This window comes from Leptosomus discolor, chromosome 1 (genome assembly GCF_034619465.1).
Source record: "Leptosomus discolor isolate bLepDis1 chromosome 1, bLepDis1.hap2, whole genome shotgun sequence".
NCBI classification, from domain to species: Eukaryota; Metazoa; Chordata; class Aves; order Leptosomiformes; family Leptosomidae; genus Leptosomus; species Leptosomus discolor.
In genome coordinates, this window is record NC_141391.1 from 8645795 (window position 1) to 8665964 (window position 20170).

At 43.5% G+C, this 20170-nt stretch overlaps 1 protein-coding gene across 3 annotated transcripts in view; it reads left to right on the plus strand.

The window, feature by feature from the left end:
- Positions 1 to 2214: 2214 nt before the first annotated feature.
- The window catches only part of TMEM135 (transmembrane protein 135), a 187738-nt gene continuing 169782 nt past the window's right edge, over positions 2215 to 20170 (plus strand). For all 3 annotated transcript variants that reach the window (XM_086481704.1, XM_086481703.1, XM_086481705.1), the window contains exons 1-2: positions 2215 to 2355; positions 15355 to 15482. In XM_086481704.1, coding sequence (XP_086337830.1) covers positions 2215 to 2355; positions 15355 to 15482 — 269 coding nt within the window. The remainder of the gene's footprint in view (positions 2356 to 15354; positions 15483 to 20170) is intronic.

Below are 20170 nucleotides of genomic sequence, written 5' to 3' on the forward strand. Positions count from 1 at the left end.
GCTGCTTTACCCCTAGGGCTTCTTCCCAGAATAGAGTATGGCAACCCCATGGAAAAGGGCCCAGAGCAAGGTCAGGGATGTGCCGCCTGCTTTATTAGTGCATCATCAGAGTCTTCCTCAGCTGGCCCAACAGGAGAGATCCGAAAGCCTTCAGCTCTGAGCAGGCAGCTATATTCAGTTAGACCAGGGTTGCTGCACAAATGAACAGGGTATTTCGTTGGGTCCTTCATCAGTTTTCCTTAACTTGAGCAGTACAAGTCCTACAAAATTAGAATCATTTGCAAAAACGTGTCTCAGAAGTGCAATTATTCGCTTGTACACTTATTAATATTGTACGTGCCATAGTTCCCTGCCCACAAATACAAGACAGCAAGCAAGCCTTAAGCCTAGAGCAGTAGCAAAGCCAAAACATGCAAGCAAAAGAGCCAGAATCCTATCTTAGGCAATAATTGCCTTTTCTACCCACAAGCAGTTCTTCAACACAGCAATACAAAAACAACAAGCGAGGCACTGGGTCCAAGCCAAAGTCCAGACAACGTTGGAGCAGGTTATCTGGCCAACGCTGCTTCCCAATGAGGGTCAGCACACAGCAATATTCACTCCCTTAGTCAGCTATGCAACCGCAGCCACAGGGGAGCTGTACCTCAGCACTAAAGCTGAATTTAAAGTTATCTCTAGGGTCTTCTACTAGATTTTAAATACAGACTGTCATAGACAGAGTTATACCTAACAGAGGGTTGGTTGGTCAAGCACGCTTCACTGAAAGAGCATAACTGAACTATTTAGGCCAAAATTCTACTGCAGATTTGCTGGGAGTCTCCAAATAGTCTCTCAGGGGGGAAAGTTCTGTGAATCGTCCAACTTACCCATCTATGGGCTGCTAAATTTGAAATGCAAGTATGCTCTTGCACCCATACAAGGCTTCTTGGAAGGGCCGGGAAAGGTTTTTGTGAAATTAATGACAAATTTGCTCAATGCCGTTGGGAGCGGGACAGCCTGCTCTCAAGTTTCACCAACCCGGGGAACTCTGCAGGCCGTGCAGGAGAATTTGGGGCAGGCTGTAAGGGGGAGGAATCTTCTGGCTGTGGATCTGTTCCAAGTCGGTATTTGACTGCAGGTTAGTTTGCTGATCTTCCTATTTGCCTCGGGATGTATCTCCCATCCAAGTCTTGAAATAACCTCTCCGGACTTGACCGCTGCCCGGAAGGTACAGAGCGTACTTGCTCCATCCAGACTGACTGTTTGCAAACTGTTACTTAACAAAGACCTAAGTAAAACCCCCAGGTCGTGACACACCCAGCCCGTTCCGTCCCAAAATAATCAAGATTTCAAGCTGGAACCAGATGCCACTTTTGCAGCTCACGTGTAACCGTGTCCTCAGCCACTACCCGCACGGTTTTGCAAAACTCCATCATACACCCCCCCCCCCCGCCTTCTTTCCAAACCAGGGAGAATCAACCCCTTTTAAGCTTCTCCTCACAACGCAGCCGCTCTCCCCCCTCCCTCCGTGCCTCTCTCCCGCCCAGCTACCTCGGGCGCTGCGGAGCCCACGCTCGGGGCGGGAGGCGGGGGGGGGGGGGGGGGGGGGGGGGGGGGGGGGGGGGCAATGCACCGAGGCTTCCAGCACCGCCACAACCCTCGCCAAACCTCCCCGCTGCTGCGCCAGGTTTTCCCGCCTGCTGCTGCTGCTGCAGCGCCGGCAGCCGCCACCCGCCAGCTCCGCGCCCGGGGCCGCCGTTCAGCCTCACGGAGGGTCTTCCGGGCCGTTCCTCCCTCCGTGCGATACCGGCCCAGCGGCGGGAGGAGGGCGGCGGGCGGGGCAGGCTCCGGTGGGGGGCCGGGAGCGCGGTGCTGCCCGGGCCGCCGAGGCGGGGACACACACACACACACACACACACACACACGACGACGACGGGGACGGCGACATTGGGGTCACCGGTAGCGCCGGTCAGCGCCGCGCGCCCCCCGGCCCACGTGCGGCGCGCGCCCCTCGCGCCACCCCGCCCCCGCCGCTCCCCGCCCCCCGGCGGCCGCGGATTGGCTGCGGGCCTCACGCGAGCCGCGCGGAGGGGAGGGGGAGAGCGGCTGCCCGCGAGTAACCCCGCCGCCGCCAGCGCCCCGCGCGACCTTTCTCCTGCATCGGCGGTGACGCGGCGGCCGCGCGCGCGCGCGCCCCCCCCCCCCCCCCCCCCCCCTTCCACGCGCGCGGCAAAGATGGCGGCGCTGAGCAAATCCATCCCCCACAACTGCTACGAGATCGGGCACACCTGGCACCCGCGGTGCTCCGTGGCCGTCCTGCACGTCACGCAGGGGGCGCTGGCCGAGTCCCTCCGCATCTACGGCACCCTCTACCTGGTGGGTGGGCGGCAAGGGCATGAGGGGTGTAGGGAGGGGGAAGGGCACGAGGGGTGTTAGAGGGTGGGGGGAGCCCGGCCTCGGTTTTGGGTGGGAGGCCTTGAGGGATATCAGGGCGGGAGGGAGCCTGGCCTGGGGTGGAAGGGAAGGGTACAAGGCCTATAGTGGGGAGCCTGGCCCGAGGGGAGGGGGAAGGGCGCCAGGGGTGTTTGAGGAGGGCAGAAGGGATACCAGGGTGGGGGGAGGCTGGCCTGGGGGGGGAGGGCATGAGGCATATCAGGGGAGGGAGGCGGGTCTGGGGTGGCAGGGTATGTTGGGGGAGGAAGGGCAGACGAGATGTCAAGGGGCAGCCTGACCCTGGGGTGAGGGGGCAGAAGGGCAGAAAGGATGTTTTGGGGGGAGTCTGGTGCTGAGGAGGAGCGAGAGGGTGGTGAGGGCAGTTTGGTTTGAGAGCAGGAGGGTGGAAGGGTTGTATGGGGGGAGAGCCTGGTGCTTGAGGGGGGAGGGGCAGGAGAGGGGGCGTGTGTTGAATCTGGGTCTAGGAGGGGCGAAAAAGGGTATAGGGGGTGGTGGGATCCGGTGGCATAACAGGTGCTGTGAGAGGGGTGAAGTTGGGGGGGGGGTAGGAGGGCACGGACACAGCCTGAACATCGTATTTTCGTCATTTTCCAGTACCTGTGAGACCTGAATAAAAAGATGCAATATTTGCCTGGGAGGCTAGCGTTGTCTTTGGCAGTAGTAAGTGTAATGCAAGCGTGTGGTGCTGTTGGAGACACCTTGGTAATCGGTGCCTTAGGATCAAGGAGGTTCCATTGTATACCAAAGCAAGGCTAAAAAAGTATGTTTAGGCTAAAGGAGTCTTTGAGTATTCAGAGAGTATCCAACAGGTGAGGTGTCTTAGTTTGACCATGCAGTTATATCACCTCAGCAGCTGGCTTGCTTCCAGCAAATTAGGGTGTAGGTAGAGGAGTCAGGATCTGTTTGCATCCATCTGTGTAAACATATCCTGAAAGCTGATCTAAGCCGGAATGGCTGCAGGTGAACACTTCCTTTTGTCCCCACCTCTGTGTTTCTCCTGCAGTGGTGCTTGGAGGATTGAGTAGTGAGCTGGCCCCAAGCTAAGTCAGAAGACTGAAAGAAAGAAAAACAAGTCATTAAGTCTGTAGTTTCCACTCTGTACCAGTGCTGGTACAACAAAATTGCCAAGAGATGTAATAAAGAGAAGGGAAGAAATGGGACTGCAGCAGTCCTGACATAATTTGTTTAAGCTCCCATTGAAGTGTTCCTTGAGTGAAAATTGTGACGACATCCAATTACTCGATAAAGAAGTCAGTAACTGGTAGCACTGTGGACCTGAGGAGTTGTCACGTCTGACGGTGAGCATTTTCACTCTGAGCTGACGCAAACAGAAGTGGCAGCTGTTTGTGTGAGCATATAGTGAGCCAGATCAAGAAGCTAATACAGAAAAGAACATTCCCTCTCCTCCTCGCCTCTCCCCAGTGATTTTTTTCTTTGTATCTGTTTTCTGATCCGGTTTGCTGTGTGGGAGCATGAATACTTGTACCAGCAGAGATCAGGCCTGGAATGAGCCATGAGATGTGTAGTGGTGATCTGTCAGGTCTGGCTAAAGATAAAGCAGCTTATAAACAGCTCTGTAATGAAATCGAAGTTCTCCAGCAGCCAAGCCTGGTAAAGGTTCCTGCTCATAGCTGTGTTACAGTTCACTCGGTTGTGCCATCATGGGATGGGGGGAAACCTCCCACTTTTAATTTCTTCGAGAAGAAAAACAAACCCCCTAATCCAAAATGTTTTCCTACTCTGTTTTACAGGGTGGCCCCATGAACGGTCACGTCTTGTCACAAATCCAAGGTGGGGTGGGAACCTTCTCAACCCATGTCATGCTGTGCAGCAAACCGTCTGCACCAATTTTTACACTGCCGCCTGTACAGTCTTTAATTTTTCTTAGGTTTTTGTTGGGTGCTTAACTTGACTTACCAGAGTAAGGTAAAGCTGAGCTGCCCTAAAATCTTGCTGCTGCCTGAAGAGGGAGGAAGCAGGTGCCTTCCTTTGCTCCCAGACACGTGGCTGTACTGTCTTCGTGTGGTCTTGGACCTTATCCCTCCTTGAGCAGATTCGATTCATTCACTAACCCAGAAGAGGTTACTACCCTGCTTTTAGCTGGGGTAATTTTCAGCTGCATTAATGAATTGAATTGATTTATTAGGCAGGGTTTGACGAGTACCAGAGGCAGCGTAAGGTAAAGAGTGAAAGGGCGCAGTGAGGACTGCGGAGGAGGGAGCAGAAGCCTTGCACGTTAAGTAGCTTGGCAGGGAAAGAACAGTCCTGAATTATGAGAGTCATCACTAACGTCATTCTTTGCTGGACTTAAAAGCTGTGCTTGATAACCTCGTGTTTGGAAATGAAATACCACAGTTGGACAGCACAAACGTTCAGTCCTTTCTGTATTCTGAGATTCACGTAAGGGATGAACTTGAGTTGTTTTATCTTTGTAGATGTATCAGCGTACATTCAGAATGTTTCTGGTACTACTTAGTCCCAGTCCTTTGTACAGTTCAGCAGCAAAATATTGCACTTCATTTTTCTATGTCAAGCCTGTAAAATGGCTTCTGCTTGTTTGTTCCTCTTCGTGCTACAAGCTAATAACTAAGGAAAGCAGCTGAAAGAGTTTCCTTTCACAAAAGCTTGTGTGGAAATGAATGAGAATGAATAGACGAGAATGAATTGCCAGAGGTCGTTCTGGGAGAGAACGTCGTTAGGGACAGTTATAATCCAGAGTCCGAACTTGTAACATCTACACCCCACATCTCTTAAATGTTTTGCTGCTCTTCAGTCAATGGGAGACTGATGGAGCCAAATTAAGTGGTACTGGTATTTGATGAGCAAAAACTGATTTTCAGTAAATGGCTGTAAAGAGTCTTTGCTTTTAAGTAGTGCTCTACTGTTTGGCTGTTTGTTGTTGTTGTTTTTTTTTTTTTTTTTTTTAAATAACTGAACTTGAGTATTTTGTTTTAGTTGGAAAAAATATAGTCCTCAGGCATCATACTTTGACTGTCTTTATTTTTGCTCCAGTACAAATTGATTGCTTTAGCAAAAGTAGGTTTTGTATCTAAATTGAATTGTCCCTCTCCATACGAAGTGGCTGTCAGGAATGTCTGTTTCATAATTAAGACTGCTTGTATTTCACAAACCACATGTCCCAATGTGCAAGTCTTCTGAGACCCACTTTAAAAAACAAACAAACACAAGAAATAAAAAAAATTGCTTAACACCTACATCCCCAAAAGAAACCCCAAACAATCTCCCTTAAGTCTTACAAGTAGACTTTTTAAAAACCGCCTGCCTTGATATCTTAAGAAAACTTTACTGAAAAAGTCCTTCATCAGAGTTTGTTTTACTTTGTTCTGTCTATTTTCCTGTTTTAGATTAGTCAAGGCTAAAGAAAATGTGAAGGTGTGATCTTGTATTTTCAAAGTTGAAGAGGTGGGGAGAAGAGAACGATTTCACAGGGAAATTGCATAAAGCTGGGAAAGGGAAATGAGAGGCTGGAATATTGGATTTGAATTTTCTCGGCTTCTGTTTCCCGGGATTTCTGTTGATTTTACATGGGAAATCTGCCATTCATCGCATGTGTTGGAGCCAAGTCCTCTGTTTCCTGAGGGTTTGTAGGTTTTAGACACATGTTTGATGACGGTGCATGTTTTGCAGTGGATGAATATGCTTAGTCGTTAGTATGGAGTCTTTGTAGGAGGTCAGAGGTAATCGGATCGGGTGGTAACATTTCCTCTTGAGCTAAATAAGGTAAAAATCTGTTTGCTGCTTTGCAGTGAAGCTAATTCTTCTGACTTTTTGCCTGTGGGATGACAAGAGTCATTTGTGTCTTTCACCTTTCCTTTCTCTGAGCCTGATCATCTGTTTTCCTCACTTAATTTAAGCCAGGCTCCCTCCCTGCCTCTCCAACCTAACTTCTGTCCTGCCCTTCCCCTCCCCACCAACATCTCCCCTGCTCCCCAGCACCAGCCCCTTCCCACCCTACGTCTGCTGCCCTTCCTTCACCGGAGCCTCTGCTGCTGAATGATGCTTGAGCACTGGCCCCTTTGTGGTTCACACTGACTGTTTGTTCACTCCTGCCTCTGACTCCGAACGCGCCTCTCCCAGACCCATCTGCTGGCGTCGAGGAGAGCAGCACCAGCCCTACAGCAGCGTGGGTGCTGGTGGGTGCCGGCGGGTCTGTTCCACGGGTCCTCTGGACTGGGGATGGTTCAGCCAGTTGTTCAGCAGAACAGGTGTAACCTGAATCTGCTATTCCAGAACATTTTCTAATGATTCTTGGGGCTTGCTGTATTTTATTGATTTCTTTCATCATCATCAATTTCTTCTCGTACCCTTTTCATCCTCATTTTGGTCTCACTTTGATGCTCTTTCATACTCATTTCATCCTCATTTTGGTCTCATTTCTAATGTTTTTCATGCTTGTGCCGTATCTGCTTCCTCCTGTGCTTGTAATAGCCTTCAGGTTCTTAAATGCCAATTGCTTCTTTCTCTTTCAGTGTCAGAAGTTTTTTTTCCTACTTACGGTTCCAGTGGTGGGGTTTTCCTAGGCTGCCTTTGACCCCAGAGTGTCTGTATTCTTTCTGTTAATCTGCATTATTTGTTTTGTAAGCTCCTTAGGACAGCATCGTATATAATACTGTTAAAGACAAAGGTGCTGTCAGCAATTGTACAAGTATGAGGTGTTTTTTCTTCCTGTCTAAACGTGGGAGGGACATTGACACTAGTACAGCATGGGCCAGGTAGTCATGCACACGGCAGCTGACAGGTCTCTTGTTGTTGACTAGAGGCAGTAACAAGAACAAACCTAATTATTGCGCTAATGAATTATTTTGAAAACTATTGGACGGAAGGCAGAATCACCAGCCAAAGATGGAGGTGAGGCAGAATGAAGCGTGAGTGTGACGTCACTTTCCTGGCGATGTGTACGTTGCTGTAGGACGGGGCCGGAGGTCGGCCCCAAGGATGGATGGTGCACGCTGGTTGTGCTGCTGCTGCTTCAGGCTCACTTCACGTGTGGTTTCTCTTGGGGAGAGCCGTTTGGAAGGGTCCTGAGCAAAGCCAGGGAGCCAGCTAGGACTAAACCAGATCCTGTCTTACCTGCCGGTGTACACGTAGTCATCACGTGTTGCTTTTCTGACGTGTGTGAGAAAGCTGAACTGCCCAGATTGTATTGTAAAATAGTCCAGAATTGCTGGGTATATTAAAGTGTGGGTTTTTGCTTGTTTGTGCTGTGAACCATTGTGTATTTGGAAGTAGGGTGGGGAGACAAAGAAGGATGTTAGTGTTACTCTTGAATAAGCTTCTGTATGGCAGATTGAATCTCTGGGGTGGGCCATCAAAAAACTCCCTTTTCTCAGGACCCGGTACCTGGAGTTGCTGTGATGGAGGTGTGTGATTGTGTTGTGTGGGGGTAGCTGGTCATCTCAGGACAGTGTAGTGTCCCGTATCTCTGTGCTGTGTTATGAATGACGTGTAGGTCAGCGTGTTCTTGCCTTCAGATTCTTCTGGAAGCTGGGTTAAATATGACTAAAATTAGCTTAACTGTTGCTACAGTAAGAACCTGGCTGCGACATCTTCGTTCCAGGCTGTGATCATTCTGCTCCGTTCAGGTGGCTTTTGGGCCAGAGCACTAAAATTCTTTCATCAACTCAGAATAAACCAAAGCAGTCTTTTGTTGAGATACTGAGAATTTTAAAAGAAGTAGTTAATGAATTCAAGTGGACTGAAGAATTTAATGCAAGGGGCAACCTGGAGCCTGTGTCGCAGTAATGGTGGAAACCGGGGAAGGCCCCAGCCTTGGCTGACTGAGCAAAGATTTTGGTAAAGACATTACAGATACTGGGAACCAGCAAAAATTGGTAAAGTGACTGTTTATCAAGGAGATGTAAATCTGTTCTCTTCAGTTGGGACAGCTGTGTAGTAGATGCAGGAATTTCAGGGTAGCAGGAAAATCATTGAAAGTTATACTGAGTTAGACCTTTCCAGGGGAATGAAAAATAGCCCTCTGCTCATTTAAGTACAAGGGAAATAAGTGGTGAAGATAAGTCGTCATGGAATGTGAGCGATGCCAGGATTGAAGGTAATTTAGATGTCATTCAAAGAGTACGTGACTACTGTTCATTTCTTTTTTTAGTTGGATGGATGATACGGAAAAATTTAAAAAAGCCAAACCAAAACAACCCAATCCCCTGATGGTGATCCTCATATAACATCTCCCAAGGGACAGAGAAGTCAGAGAGCAGGAGGCACACGCTTCTCCTCAGAGTATTGCAGGAACTGTCTTATGAAATGAAAAAATCTGGAAGCCAAGTTTTGTAATCTGTGAAATCAGGGAGGGACCAGCTAATTGAGGAACAACAAATCTGAATGTTTAAGAGGAGGCATGAGAAACAAATCGCTGATTTGAACAGTGTCTTTCAAAACCCAAGTGTTCCCTGAGGGCATTTTTAGATTAAGTTACTCCAAAGCGCTTAAAAATAATTTTTATAAAGCAAAGGAGTAATATTCTTGTAAAATCGATACACAATTGCAAATGGTTATAAAAGAACATATAAATAACTGAATATAATTATGAAAGAAATCTGACCTCAGTCTGTAGCTCTGCCTGCTACCTGGGTAATCTGAGGTATTTTCTTAACTGGTTTAAATACTGGGGATTGCTTTGCCTTTAGCATGCACGTATGACTTAAGTTATAAAATTTTCCTTTGCTTTTTAATGACTTACAGTGTATGTCTTATAGAAACCTCCTACAGAACATTATTGATTGTCTCTAAACTTGCATTTTAAAGGTGCCTAAACATGCCAGATAGTCAGTTTTATACATGTCATTGAACTCTGCCTTCCTGGAGATATGGCCAGGTGTCTGAATATTTCAGATGATGTGCTTGATTTTAGCTGGATACTGTGCAGGAATGAGAGCGAGATGATAGTGCTTTTTTCGGTTTTCATCCATCAGTGCTGTATTGGCTCACTAAAGTTTGATGGAGGGGTGGTGTTCTTAAAGACATACACTTTGTAGAAACTTAGGAAATCGTGGTTTGGTGGAGGAGGGCGAGTACAAACAATGTTGTAAACACGACGGCAGAATTGGTGCAAGGTCTGTGGTTTTTTTAGCCTGATGTGCATCTGTCAGACTGGGGACGTTGGTCAGCCAGTTGGCACGTTCAGTAAGTTGATGCAATTTTTGTGCACGGTGCCTCCTGTGGAATATGTATTACAGGGGTGTAGGTGAAGACTGAGGACACTGGAGGTGAAGCTGAGGTTAATTGCGGTTGGATGATGATTACTCGTAGGCGTTACATGACACATCGTTAAAATAATCAGGCCCGACTGGTGCCTCTGATCATGGGAAGGCTTGTTGTTGAGTCTCGCGTTCCTTTTCTGCTGGAACACATTGACAGCCTAGCTCAGAGTCCTGCACTAGGCTATGTAGCTGTGTTAAGGATGGTGTTGGAAATGCGTATATTCTTCCTGTGGTTAATACAGAATAAATCAATTCTGATTTCTTCGTTCTATAGGGCTTAAAATTTGTGTATGAAAATTAAATTAAAAAAACAGGGAGCTTCGGTAATGATCTTCCACAAACTGATGGTATCGTGAGTCCGGTGGACTGGTTTTTCATAATTATGTTTTCATGTTGGAGGGTGAAAATGCAGTTGTGTGAATTCTGTAGTTAGTGCTAGAAAATATTTTTTCTGTCTGTGTATTTATTTTTACTGAGTGGGCTTTTTTTTCAGTACTTCAGACATAGAATACAGTAGGCCTTCGAGTTCAGATCATTAACAATGTTTATTCTTAGAGTGACTAGTGTATTACTGCAAGTGTTTGCGTTTGATTTGGGGGGTGATCTCCTTCCAACTCCCCTCTGTATTGTGTTCCTTGTAAAGGTTTAAAACCCATGTTTCTTCCTTCTACCCTCATTTCTATTCACATTGATACAGTCTTAGAGATGTGGTAGTCTTTCATCGTTTTTCCATCTATGCTAAATATAATTTCATAGCAATTTTTAAAAAATGAATTAAGTAGAGTTTTTTGTGTATATGAACATTTTCTATGTATTTTAAGATGGTAATGGCTGAAGTGTTTTAGGGAGAGGTAAATCAGAGCTTGTTTTAAACTGTAGGGGAAATGGGGCAATTACCCCTGGAGAGTAAATCTGTGGTCAGTTTACCTTGGGTTGGTGAACAGGAGAAGAAGTCTTCTGGTCTGGGCTAGGTGCGTAAAAGATAATCAGCGGCTTAGGGGATCATTATGGTTCTTGTATGTTCAAGGATTTTGGAGGACAGGTTTGTGGTCATGAGTTTTGCTGTGCTACCTGTCATGTGTTACTCCTGCTGTTTGTTCCCTTTGTTTGTAAGTAACGAGGGTGTGGGGCTGCCTTCAAAAGCCTTCTAACGCTGCCAGGCTTGCATTAAAGCATAACTGAATTTTAGGTTTCAGGTTTTAAACAGTTGAGTGCAGAAGTGAGGAAAGGAGATATTTTTCTTAAAAATAACTCAAAGTCTTTCTGTTTTCACTTTTCCTGCAGGTGGTAATGGGACACTGGGCAGTGCTGGTTCAGTTTTCAGGTGTGGGAAGGAAATCTTTCCCCCATGCTTGACTTGTCTTACTCAAGAGGCTTTACCTGACCACATTCTTAGTACCAAACGAATCGTGTTTGGGACCAGAACTATTTTCTTTGGCAGTCAGGCTGGCAGGTGTTTAACCCCCTTGTTCCTCCTGTGTGTATGTGTAGGGCACGGATGTCACACAAGGACAATCGAGGTGTGTTTCATCAAATCAGTTCCTCGCTTGGAGGTGTTATTGAAGAGTACTGTATTTGTCTTGTCTGACTGTAGCATGCAAAAGTTTGGTTGCCTGAGGCCTGCAGTGTTGTCATCTAAGTTTCATCCAGATGCGCATATACTTACCCTCATAATATCCAGGGATACACAGACTATGTAGTTTAATAGTCTCTTCTGGGTTTTAGCTGCGAAGTACAACTTGTGCACAGATGAAGCAAATACAGAAATAAATATAATGATGATTTTCTTAAGCTATATCCACTTGTGCTATTAATTCTTTAGAGTCGTTGCTATGAGATTTTTTATTTCCTTAAAATTTTGGCATATGGTTACATATGTGTTACTAGGCTGTCATTTAAATAAAAAAAGTCGGCTCTCATGTATAGGTGAGGCTTGGAATTTTGTATTAAGGGTTTGCAAGTCACTGGAAAAGTAACAATAGGCATTTAAAATATTAAAACATCATTTAATGCCTGTTTTATGGTATTTGAATTCTTTAAAAATGTATGACTACTTATTTCTTAATATTTTAACGTATCTGATTTTTCTTTTTAGAATTAAATCTGTTCTTTTCAGCTTTTTTTTTCCTGAGACGTTCTTTCTGTTATCTTTTTTCTAGCTCTGCTGTTTGTTTTTAATGGTGAAACAGCTAGGGTTCTTTTTCTTCGTCCTTCCCCCCCTCCCATTTATCCTTTTCTGTCCTCTAACTGCAATTCACTTGTTTCTTCTTCTGCAGAATGTCTGCTTTTTCTGCAGACTGTGTTTGACTGAAGAGAGATCAAGAGCTAGAACTTGCAGATGTGAATAGAAGGGTATTAGAAAGTTCTCAAAACTTTGGGCATTCTTAGGCCATCTGCCCTGTGTCAGTGCATGATTTGTTTTAAATTCCCTTTTGCTCTTAGTTATTGAGTGCTTGGGCATCTAGAAAAGTATTTCTTAAGGGAGATTGGGAAAGACAGGTTTTATTAGTTGACTGTATTAGAAGATCAGAATGTAAAAATGTTAGCAAAGCTGGACTCTCTTATTTCTAGAGCTCTGGTGGTTTGAGCTCTGCTGATTTTGAGAGAAAAGAAAGCGGAGTTAAATGGTAGGAAGGGCTGCAAAGGCTGTTACAGGCAAACAGCTCAGCTGTTGGTATGGATGTTGGAAGATGGGTACGTAAGTCTCCGTTTAATGCTTACATAGGCCAAATAAAGACTGCATCTGCAGACTGTACTACTGCTTAAAGTTTCTTTTTAGTGCAGCAAACGTCATAGTGTAGGAAAACTTAAATTGTGGTGAGAGGAAACTATCAGTTTCAGTTTTTTAAATGTGGGTTTTCTTTATAACTTTCCAGGTATCTTGGAATTCTTGCAAATAAAGTTACAAGGAGTGGTTATGCTCCACCCTGACTCAAATGCTTCATTCTTAATAGAGTTAGAATTTTTCTTGATGAATAAATCTTCAACATTAGGTAAACCTGGATATTCTTTACCTGCAGAGGACAAATCCGCTTGACATAGTGCCATTATGTGATTGTTGCTTTAAATATTGGTGACCAGCATATTGGTTTACATGATAGAGTTTTTATGGTATATTGGATATATTGTGGACATCGGTTACATTAGGTCTTTTATTCCTTTTGTAGTCTCTTCCTTAGAGAGTTGTGGGTACAGGGTGACATTTTGATTTTACAGTTTCGTTGTTTTTTTTTTTTAAAGGGATGTTATACAGTATATGTGTCCATGAGATGTGAAAGACATATGCCTTCTATCTGGAATGGAAAACGGTGCAGTCAGTGATAGCTCTTAGTCTCTGTGAAACTTTATTTCGCATTCTTACTGGTAATTTTATTTTTTAAAGCAAAGGTGGTGCTGTACAGAGAAGGGTTGTCTTGGATAAATGTAAGTTCCATTGAAGGGTGGAGTTGTTAATGACAGTCTTTATCCCAAAGAGTTGTATTATCCTTCTAAATATCTTAGGTTATTGGATGCCTTGAAAATAGATTTTAAGAGTGACTCAGTGTTCTATGGAAAGCCAAGGTAGGAAGATGCAGCACATCTGATGTGTTCCTAAGCTGCTGTTAGTCAAAAGAGGTGCTGGAGCATTCTTCACCCTGAGGTAGGTAAGGCTGCATTTCTGCGGTCTGCCAGGAGAAGTCACGAATAAGTGAAACCTGGATCATAATCCACTGGCATTTGGTGGAGTCTGCTCTCCCTGGTTCCAGACATTTTTTGGGCAGTCTTCTCCTTCTTGTAAAGGGTAGTAGGCAGGACAAGTTTGTGTGTTGTTGTTCCTGGTTCTTTTCTATTTTTGACTTGGGAGTAGAATAGTAAAGAGAAGGGAAAGCAGAAATTTATATCAGTCTAAAATTTGTTGGAGAAGCTACAGAAATAAGTTTTTGACTTTGATTTGACATTAATTTGTAAGATCCCAATCTTTTCCTGATGCATTTCTGACACTTTGGTCTGAGGGAGCAAGGCTTCACACTTCATGTGTAAGGTCTATGTACTTTAAAAAAACGTTATTTTGTTCCAAATGTTCATGACCTTTGTACAATAAGCTGGAAATAGCTGGGGAGGTAGCAACTAGTGATCTGGCGTTCAGACTACGTTAAGACTTTCCTTCAACAAAAAGATTATCTGGATTGCATTATTGCCCAGTCCATTATTGTATAACCAGTCTTGACACTTGATTAAATAGTGTGTAAATCTGTTTTCAGAAGTCTGTTCATGCATGTATTTCTCCTTAATCCTTACTTCAGGCTTGATTCTGGAAGCAGATTTTGGCAGAACTTTCCTGTGGTTAATTTTAGCAGAATCCTCGACCCATCCCAGAATCTAAAACATCTACTTGCTAGTCCGTACGAATGGACGGTCTTTCAGAATAGCACCTTCCTCTGCCATGTTTTTAGATTGAGGAACCGAGACTTTGAGAGGAGTTGCCAATACGATTCGACAGGACAGCTTTTGTTGGTCTCATCAGCACCAGCAGTGTGCAGCTCACTCTGTTTGGAACTTCTCTAATTCTAAGCATTGACTGAAAACTCCTGCCAGTTTTGAGACTCCCTGGGAGAGCAGTGCAGATAAAGATGATAAGGCTGTTAAAAAGAAAAAAACCCAGTAAAATCTGTCTGATGGTGCACCCAAAGTACAATTTCATGGAGTCACAGGAGCATGCAAGTTGGATGGACCTTGGGGAGGCCATGTGGTCCCAGCCTCCTGCTCAAAGCAGGGCCTGTTGGTTGAGGTTGCTGGGGGCTTTTTCCAGTTGAGTTTCAAGGATCTCCAGTGATGGGGAGCCCGCAATCACTTTGGGCAATGTGCTCTAATATTCAGCCACCCTCAAGGGAAACTTTTTCTTCCTTAGGTCTAATCTGAGTTCCTTGTACTTGAACTTGTCTGTTGCCCCTGTACGCCTCTGAGAAGAACCTGGTTCTCTGCACCTTCCCATTAGATAGATGCAGAATTTCTGTGGACAAAAAAAGAGTTTGAGGACCTTCAGTGTTTAAGTCATTAAGTAACTTCTTTATAAAACATGGGACATATATTAAACTGACCAAAAAGAACGTTTATTTTTTAGATCCAGCCTGTTTTCTGCTCTAGGCAATTTTTTTAGAGATAACATACCATTTCTATAAAATTTGTCAGGAATGTGTTGTTCTTCCAGCAGATGGTGAACATTTTTTGGAGCACTTGCAGTTGGTTAATTGGAGTAGAAAACCTTTAGAAATATGTCGTCACTTCATAGACACTGTGTAAGGCCTGTATTTGGATTACTTCAGTGATATTCTGACTTTAATTATGTGATAGTCCAATTGCCTAGAAGACAAAACTCAGTGTAAATTTATCACTTCTTAAAAGTTCTGATACCTGGCAGACAACGTTTCTGACTATTGGCCAACGATAACAAGGTAATAAAATTCCTCCTATACTTCCCGTTTAGGATTGCTGATTTATTTCCTGGTACAAATATCATACAGATGGAACAAGTTCAAAGGAAATCTTTGTGGTATTGTTCATAAACCCAGCAAATTTAAGAGGCTTTGATTTACTACTTAAATGGGCGTGTCTCATTTTCCTTTTTTTTTCTTTTTTTACGATGTGCAAAGAAGGGCTTAACTGAATGAAGTTAATTTTTTGGTTTTTCTTCCCTGTCCCTCAGATTGCAGCTATCCTCAGGAAACGAAAACTTGACTATTATTTGCACAAACTGCTACCTGAGATCTTGCAATCAACTTCCTTTCTGACAGCAAATGGGACCTTGTATATTGCTTGCTTTTGCATCCTGAGGTTGGTATACTGTCCTAAAAATCAAATTTAATAGGAAATCTATTTTTATGCAGCTTTTCAATATATATAATAATTTCTCTGTCTTTATAATAGGCTTGCTTGTAATGGGCAGGAGTAAGAAAGGCAACAGCTGTGCTGTTGAATGTGAAACTTTGTAGTTTTGTTTGTGTTTTTTTCCTTCTTGTTTTTGTAATCTTTTAAATCAGTAAACATGTCAATATATTGTGTTTGCTTCCTTTCTCTGTTTTACTGACTCAAAATGCATTGTTGCAGGCAATTTGGATATATTCTTAGAGGTGAGCTGGGAAGACTTAATCTTTCTCTCCTGGAAAGAATTGATGTAATTTGATGTTGGTTTCTATTTTCCTGAGGCAGGGGCTGTGATGACTTTTAATTATCCTAAACTTTATCCAGCCGTCTAAGTTTGTACTTTCCTTATTTGTGGTCATAAATGAAGGAAATCCCAGCACAGCTTCTGTGGTTCTGTAAGTTAACAGAATTGCCCTGAAAAAGGAGTACAAATGGCATTTCTGTATTCTGAGTTGTTTCCAGTGTCTATTTCAAGTAACTGTCAGGATAGTTAAAAATTAAACTACCCTGTTTATGAATATGATGATGGCCTAGATCTAAATGCATTTATTGTAAGAGATTTTATATATAGATATGTAAAGCCTACAGTAGCTATGAATTTTTGAACGTTGTCTGACAGCGCACTCAGCAGCCCCTCTAAAATTTAATCAACGTCATCATGCCCTACTTCTAGATCTGTTTAGAGGCCTCAACTTCGCTTCAAAGCTGAGGGAGAAGGCTATGAAAAGGAGGAGCTGGCTAAGGTGCCATGGAACACTTCTGAAATAATCATTTGCAAAGTTTAAAGTGAATCTTTAAGTAATGAACTCTAAAGAATATGAATTTTTCTGGCAATCTGAGTTGTGTTAATATTGATTTACTTTTACTCCTCTGAGCTGTACAGTGATCTTCTTTATCCTGCCACGTGCTTACCTGTAAATCTGCAGTGCCTTACTTCAGTGCTGTAGTTAGATGTTACTCTCTGAATGAAGTTGGTGTGTTTTTCATTTTTACTGTTTTCAGCTGTTCCTCTAACAGAGGTTCGTAGCCATCTAGCAGATCTGTAAATGAGGCAGGTAAGAGATTAGTGTCTGAAAGCAGCTGGTATGGCATTGCTTTCACCTATGTGGAGCACAGCTGTCTGAAGCTGTTTTGACCTCCAGAACAGCGTAGCCAGATGCAGACTGGGTAATGGAAATGGTACCTAGTCCCTGCACCAAGTCCCCTCGAAGAGTTCTTTGGGTTGACCCAGGCCAAAACCATGCAAAGGAGGATTCTGACAATTTAGTCTGACAAAGGATACAGGCAGATGCCTCCCCTACTAGTCTTACAGCTGTGTAGGAGAGTAACTAACCAGCATCCCGGGAGATGTACATGCCTTTTCTGTTGGAAAGAGATGCCCATGACGAGTTATCACCTGCAGGAGAATCTCTGCTTGTAGAGTCTCTGCAAACTGCCCACCAATTGCAATTGCAGGACTTGCAAATAAAGAATGTCAGCCTATTGGCTAGAGCACCGGAGCTGGCGATTTGAAATCACTACTAGAAGCAAGGGACAAAGGTGTTTAGGCAGCCTTATGCGTTGTGCCTGTTGAAGTATATGAATGTCCAATTATAAGGAGTATTTTGCAGCTTTTCTGACCAGAATAAAATTAGGAGCCTCAGCAATTAAGTGAACAGGATCTATAAGAGCTATTAGATGACATTTCAGATAACAAGGGATAACATGATTATCAGAAAAGTCATACATTCTGAATTTACTAGTGTCCTTTGAAGAATAAATGTATGTCTGATGGTGATCTGATTGATGCGTTATACGTTAATTCCCGAATGACTTTGACAAGGTTGCTTGCTAGGCCTCTTTGAGAAGAAAGATCCTCTGTCTTTCAGGGATTAGTAAATGATTAGCAAGTAGCTGATATATGTGAAACAAAAAAAGGGATAAATAATCTGTTTTCATAATAGAGAGAGGTTGTTCCTGTTGTGTCATTTGTTTTGGATATATCTAAAGAATCTGGAAAAGGGATGAAGAATAGTGTGGGAGATAGTATGAGATTATTTAGGTTACAGAGATCTAAAACCAACTCTCATCCATTTCAGAAAGATCTGTTGATTAAAATCACTTCTGAAATTTTATAGAGAAAAGTGCAAAGTAATGCATTGGGAAGAAAAAAGCAGTCCTATCCTGCACAGGAATGGGCCTTAAACTACCTACTGTTCATCAGGAAGGTGTTTGAGAGTTGTCATGGATCAGGAAGGTGTTGTCATGGATAGGTTCTTTGGACAAGTCAGTTCAGTACTTGAATCTGGTCAAGGAGCTGAGTAAGTGTTGTTCGGAGAAAAAATGAGAACAAGCCAGTCAGCTGTTTAAATAAAATACATGACACCTTTACAAGTGAAGTATGTCTTTTTTTTTTTTTTTTTTCTTTTAAGAGCTTCTCCTAAGATCATGTTGACAAGTCCTTCACTTGTGTTGTACTTAATATCAACATGGTCTTGCAACTTGAGCCGTATAAGCTTGCTTCTCTCATCTACTGTTGAGTGGGTGACTGAGGATGGAAATGCAAGACTTCACTCCTTTTTGTTAACCAATTTGTGTTGGATTTTTATAAGTTATTATTTTTCTTAATACCAAATTTATTTCTGTGTGATATAGTGTACGTCCTTCAGTAGCCCATGAGAGCAAAAGTAATTGTACGGAATTTTCTAGCCCAGAATGTGATTTGGTATCGTATGTTTTAATGTATCAAAGAATTTGATCTGTCAAAGAGAGTACCTCTACAGTGTGGTGCACAACTGTGGCCTGAGTATTTCTGAACTTGCTTTGCAGCAGAGATTGCGTGAGACTGTGGACACCCAGGTGTTCCAGATCTGGTTCTAGATAGTAGTGAGAGATAGGACGTCATAGATTTGTATAACAGGATGCAGGCTGCAGTTTTTGGGTCTTTTTGGGTTGGAAGGTGTATTACAGCAGGAGCAGCAGTAACTAAGAAGCAAAATGGTCCAGCAAGCCCCATGCAGCTGACTGATGTTACCCTCCTGGAGTTCTAGACCAAAGCAACAGCTTAAAGGGTTTGGAGCTGGATGTGTTAACTCATATTTACCTGCACAGTTCCTGATTTGAGAAGAGTTGCCCGTTTTGTTCTTTTGTAGCGCCAAGGAGGAGGTGTGTTGGCATGCATGTAGGGTGTCCTGGATAACCTGACCGCTTCGTCTGTTCATACCTTTACCAAAGTCCCAGCAAATCTTCAGTCACTGCGTGTGCTGAAAATACATCTTAGTCATCCAGTAACAATTAAAAGACCTACATATGAAATGTGATCGTCAGTGAGAAGTCTGGCTTGTGCTAATATGTCTTTTTGATGCCCTTGCAGTGTTTGCTTCCTCTCAGCCAGGGAAAGGCACCAGAGTTGAAACTGCTGCAAATATTTTCAAGGATGTAAAACTTCAGGCAAGAAAGTGCAATTTCAGGCATTCTTACTTTTTCATAGGTGGGCAAAATTTCAAAACCATATGAATCCAGTATCAGGAATGACCTAGGCTGTAGATAGATGTTCTCATTCTAGAAGGGATTACCAAGCTGTCTTTTTTTTCCTCCTTTTTTTCTTGAAGTGAATTAGGGGCTATATACAGACTGCTCTGTTGGCGGTTATCTGTTGGCAGAGCAGTGGGGGTGATGATCTCTGTTACAGGTGTGTGACAGGCCAGCTGGTGAGATCTCTTCAGCTGGTGAGATCTCTTCAGCTGGTGAGATCTCTTCAGCTGGTGAGATCTCTTCTGCTGGTGAGATCCAGAAGACATCATGGGTCTGGGCTTCAGAGGGAAGTGCTAGGCATTACATCTGTTAAATGAAAGGTGTGATTTTTAGTTTCTTGTTTTATTCCGTGCAAAACCACATGAAGACATGGTTCTTTTAGTCTAGCAACTAGAGTAATTAAGCTTGTCCCCATACAACTGTACAGTACCGTGCTTAATTAAATTCAACATTATGTATCAACCAGCCTTTGAGCTTTGGATACAGTTGTACATTGAGGAATTAGATGCATAACCTGAAAGAACTCATATTTTCTCATTCCAATTTCTAACCGTAGGCCATGTGAAAAAAACCATGCAAATAATAAAGAAAAGTTGTTTTCATGTACTGCAGCAGAAGTTTAAATGTTTCACTTACTGATTGGACATTTTAATTTCCACTAGTTTTTATCATATAAAATATGTTGTTGTTATTTCCAAAATCTTAAACCAAACATGTAAGTATTCGTAGAGGGATTCTAAACCATGCCAAAAGAACGAATTCCTGTTTCTTTCCCACAGAAAAAGACATTTGTTCTGTTACTTAACAGGTGTGTCTGGTAAGATGTGTTCATACTTATTAAGATGTTTAAAATGGCTTCTCTGAAACTTCATACAGTAATTGCTTTCCACGAGAGTCCTAATAATGAACTTTAGCTCCTGCAGCATTTGGCATTGTCATCCTGAGAAATTATCCTTTTGCAGCCGTGGGAATGAGCAGCGTGTGTAATTGCCATTACATCACTTGCTGCTGATACACTGGCTCTCTTTTCACTTAGGAACACAAGCTGGCGTTGCTCACGGGTAATGTTATTTTTGCAGGAGAAG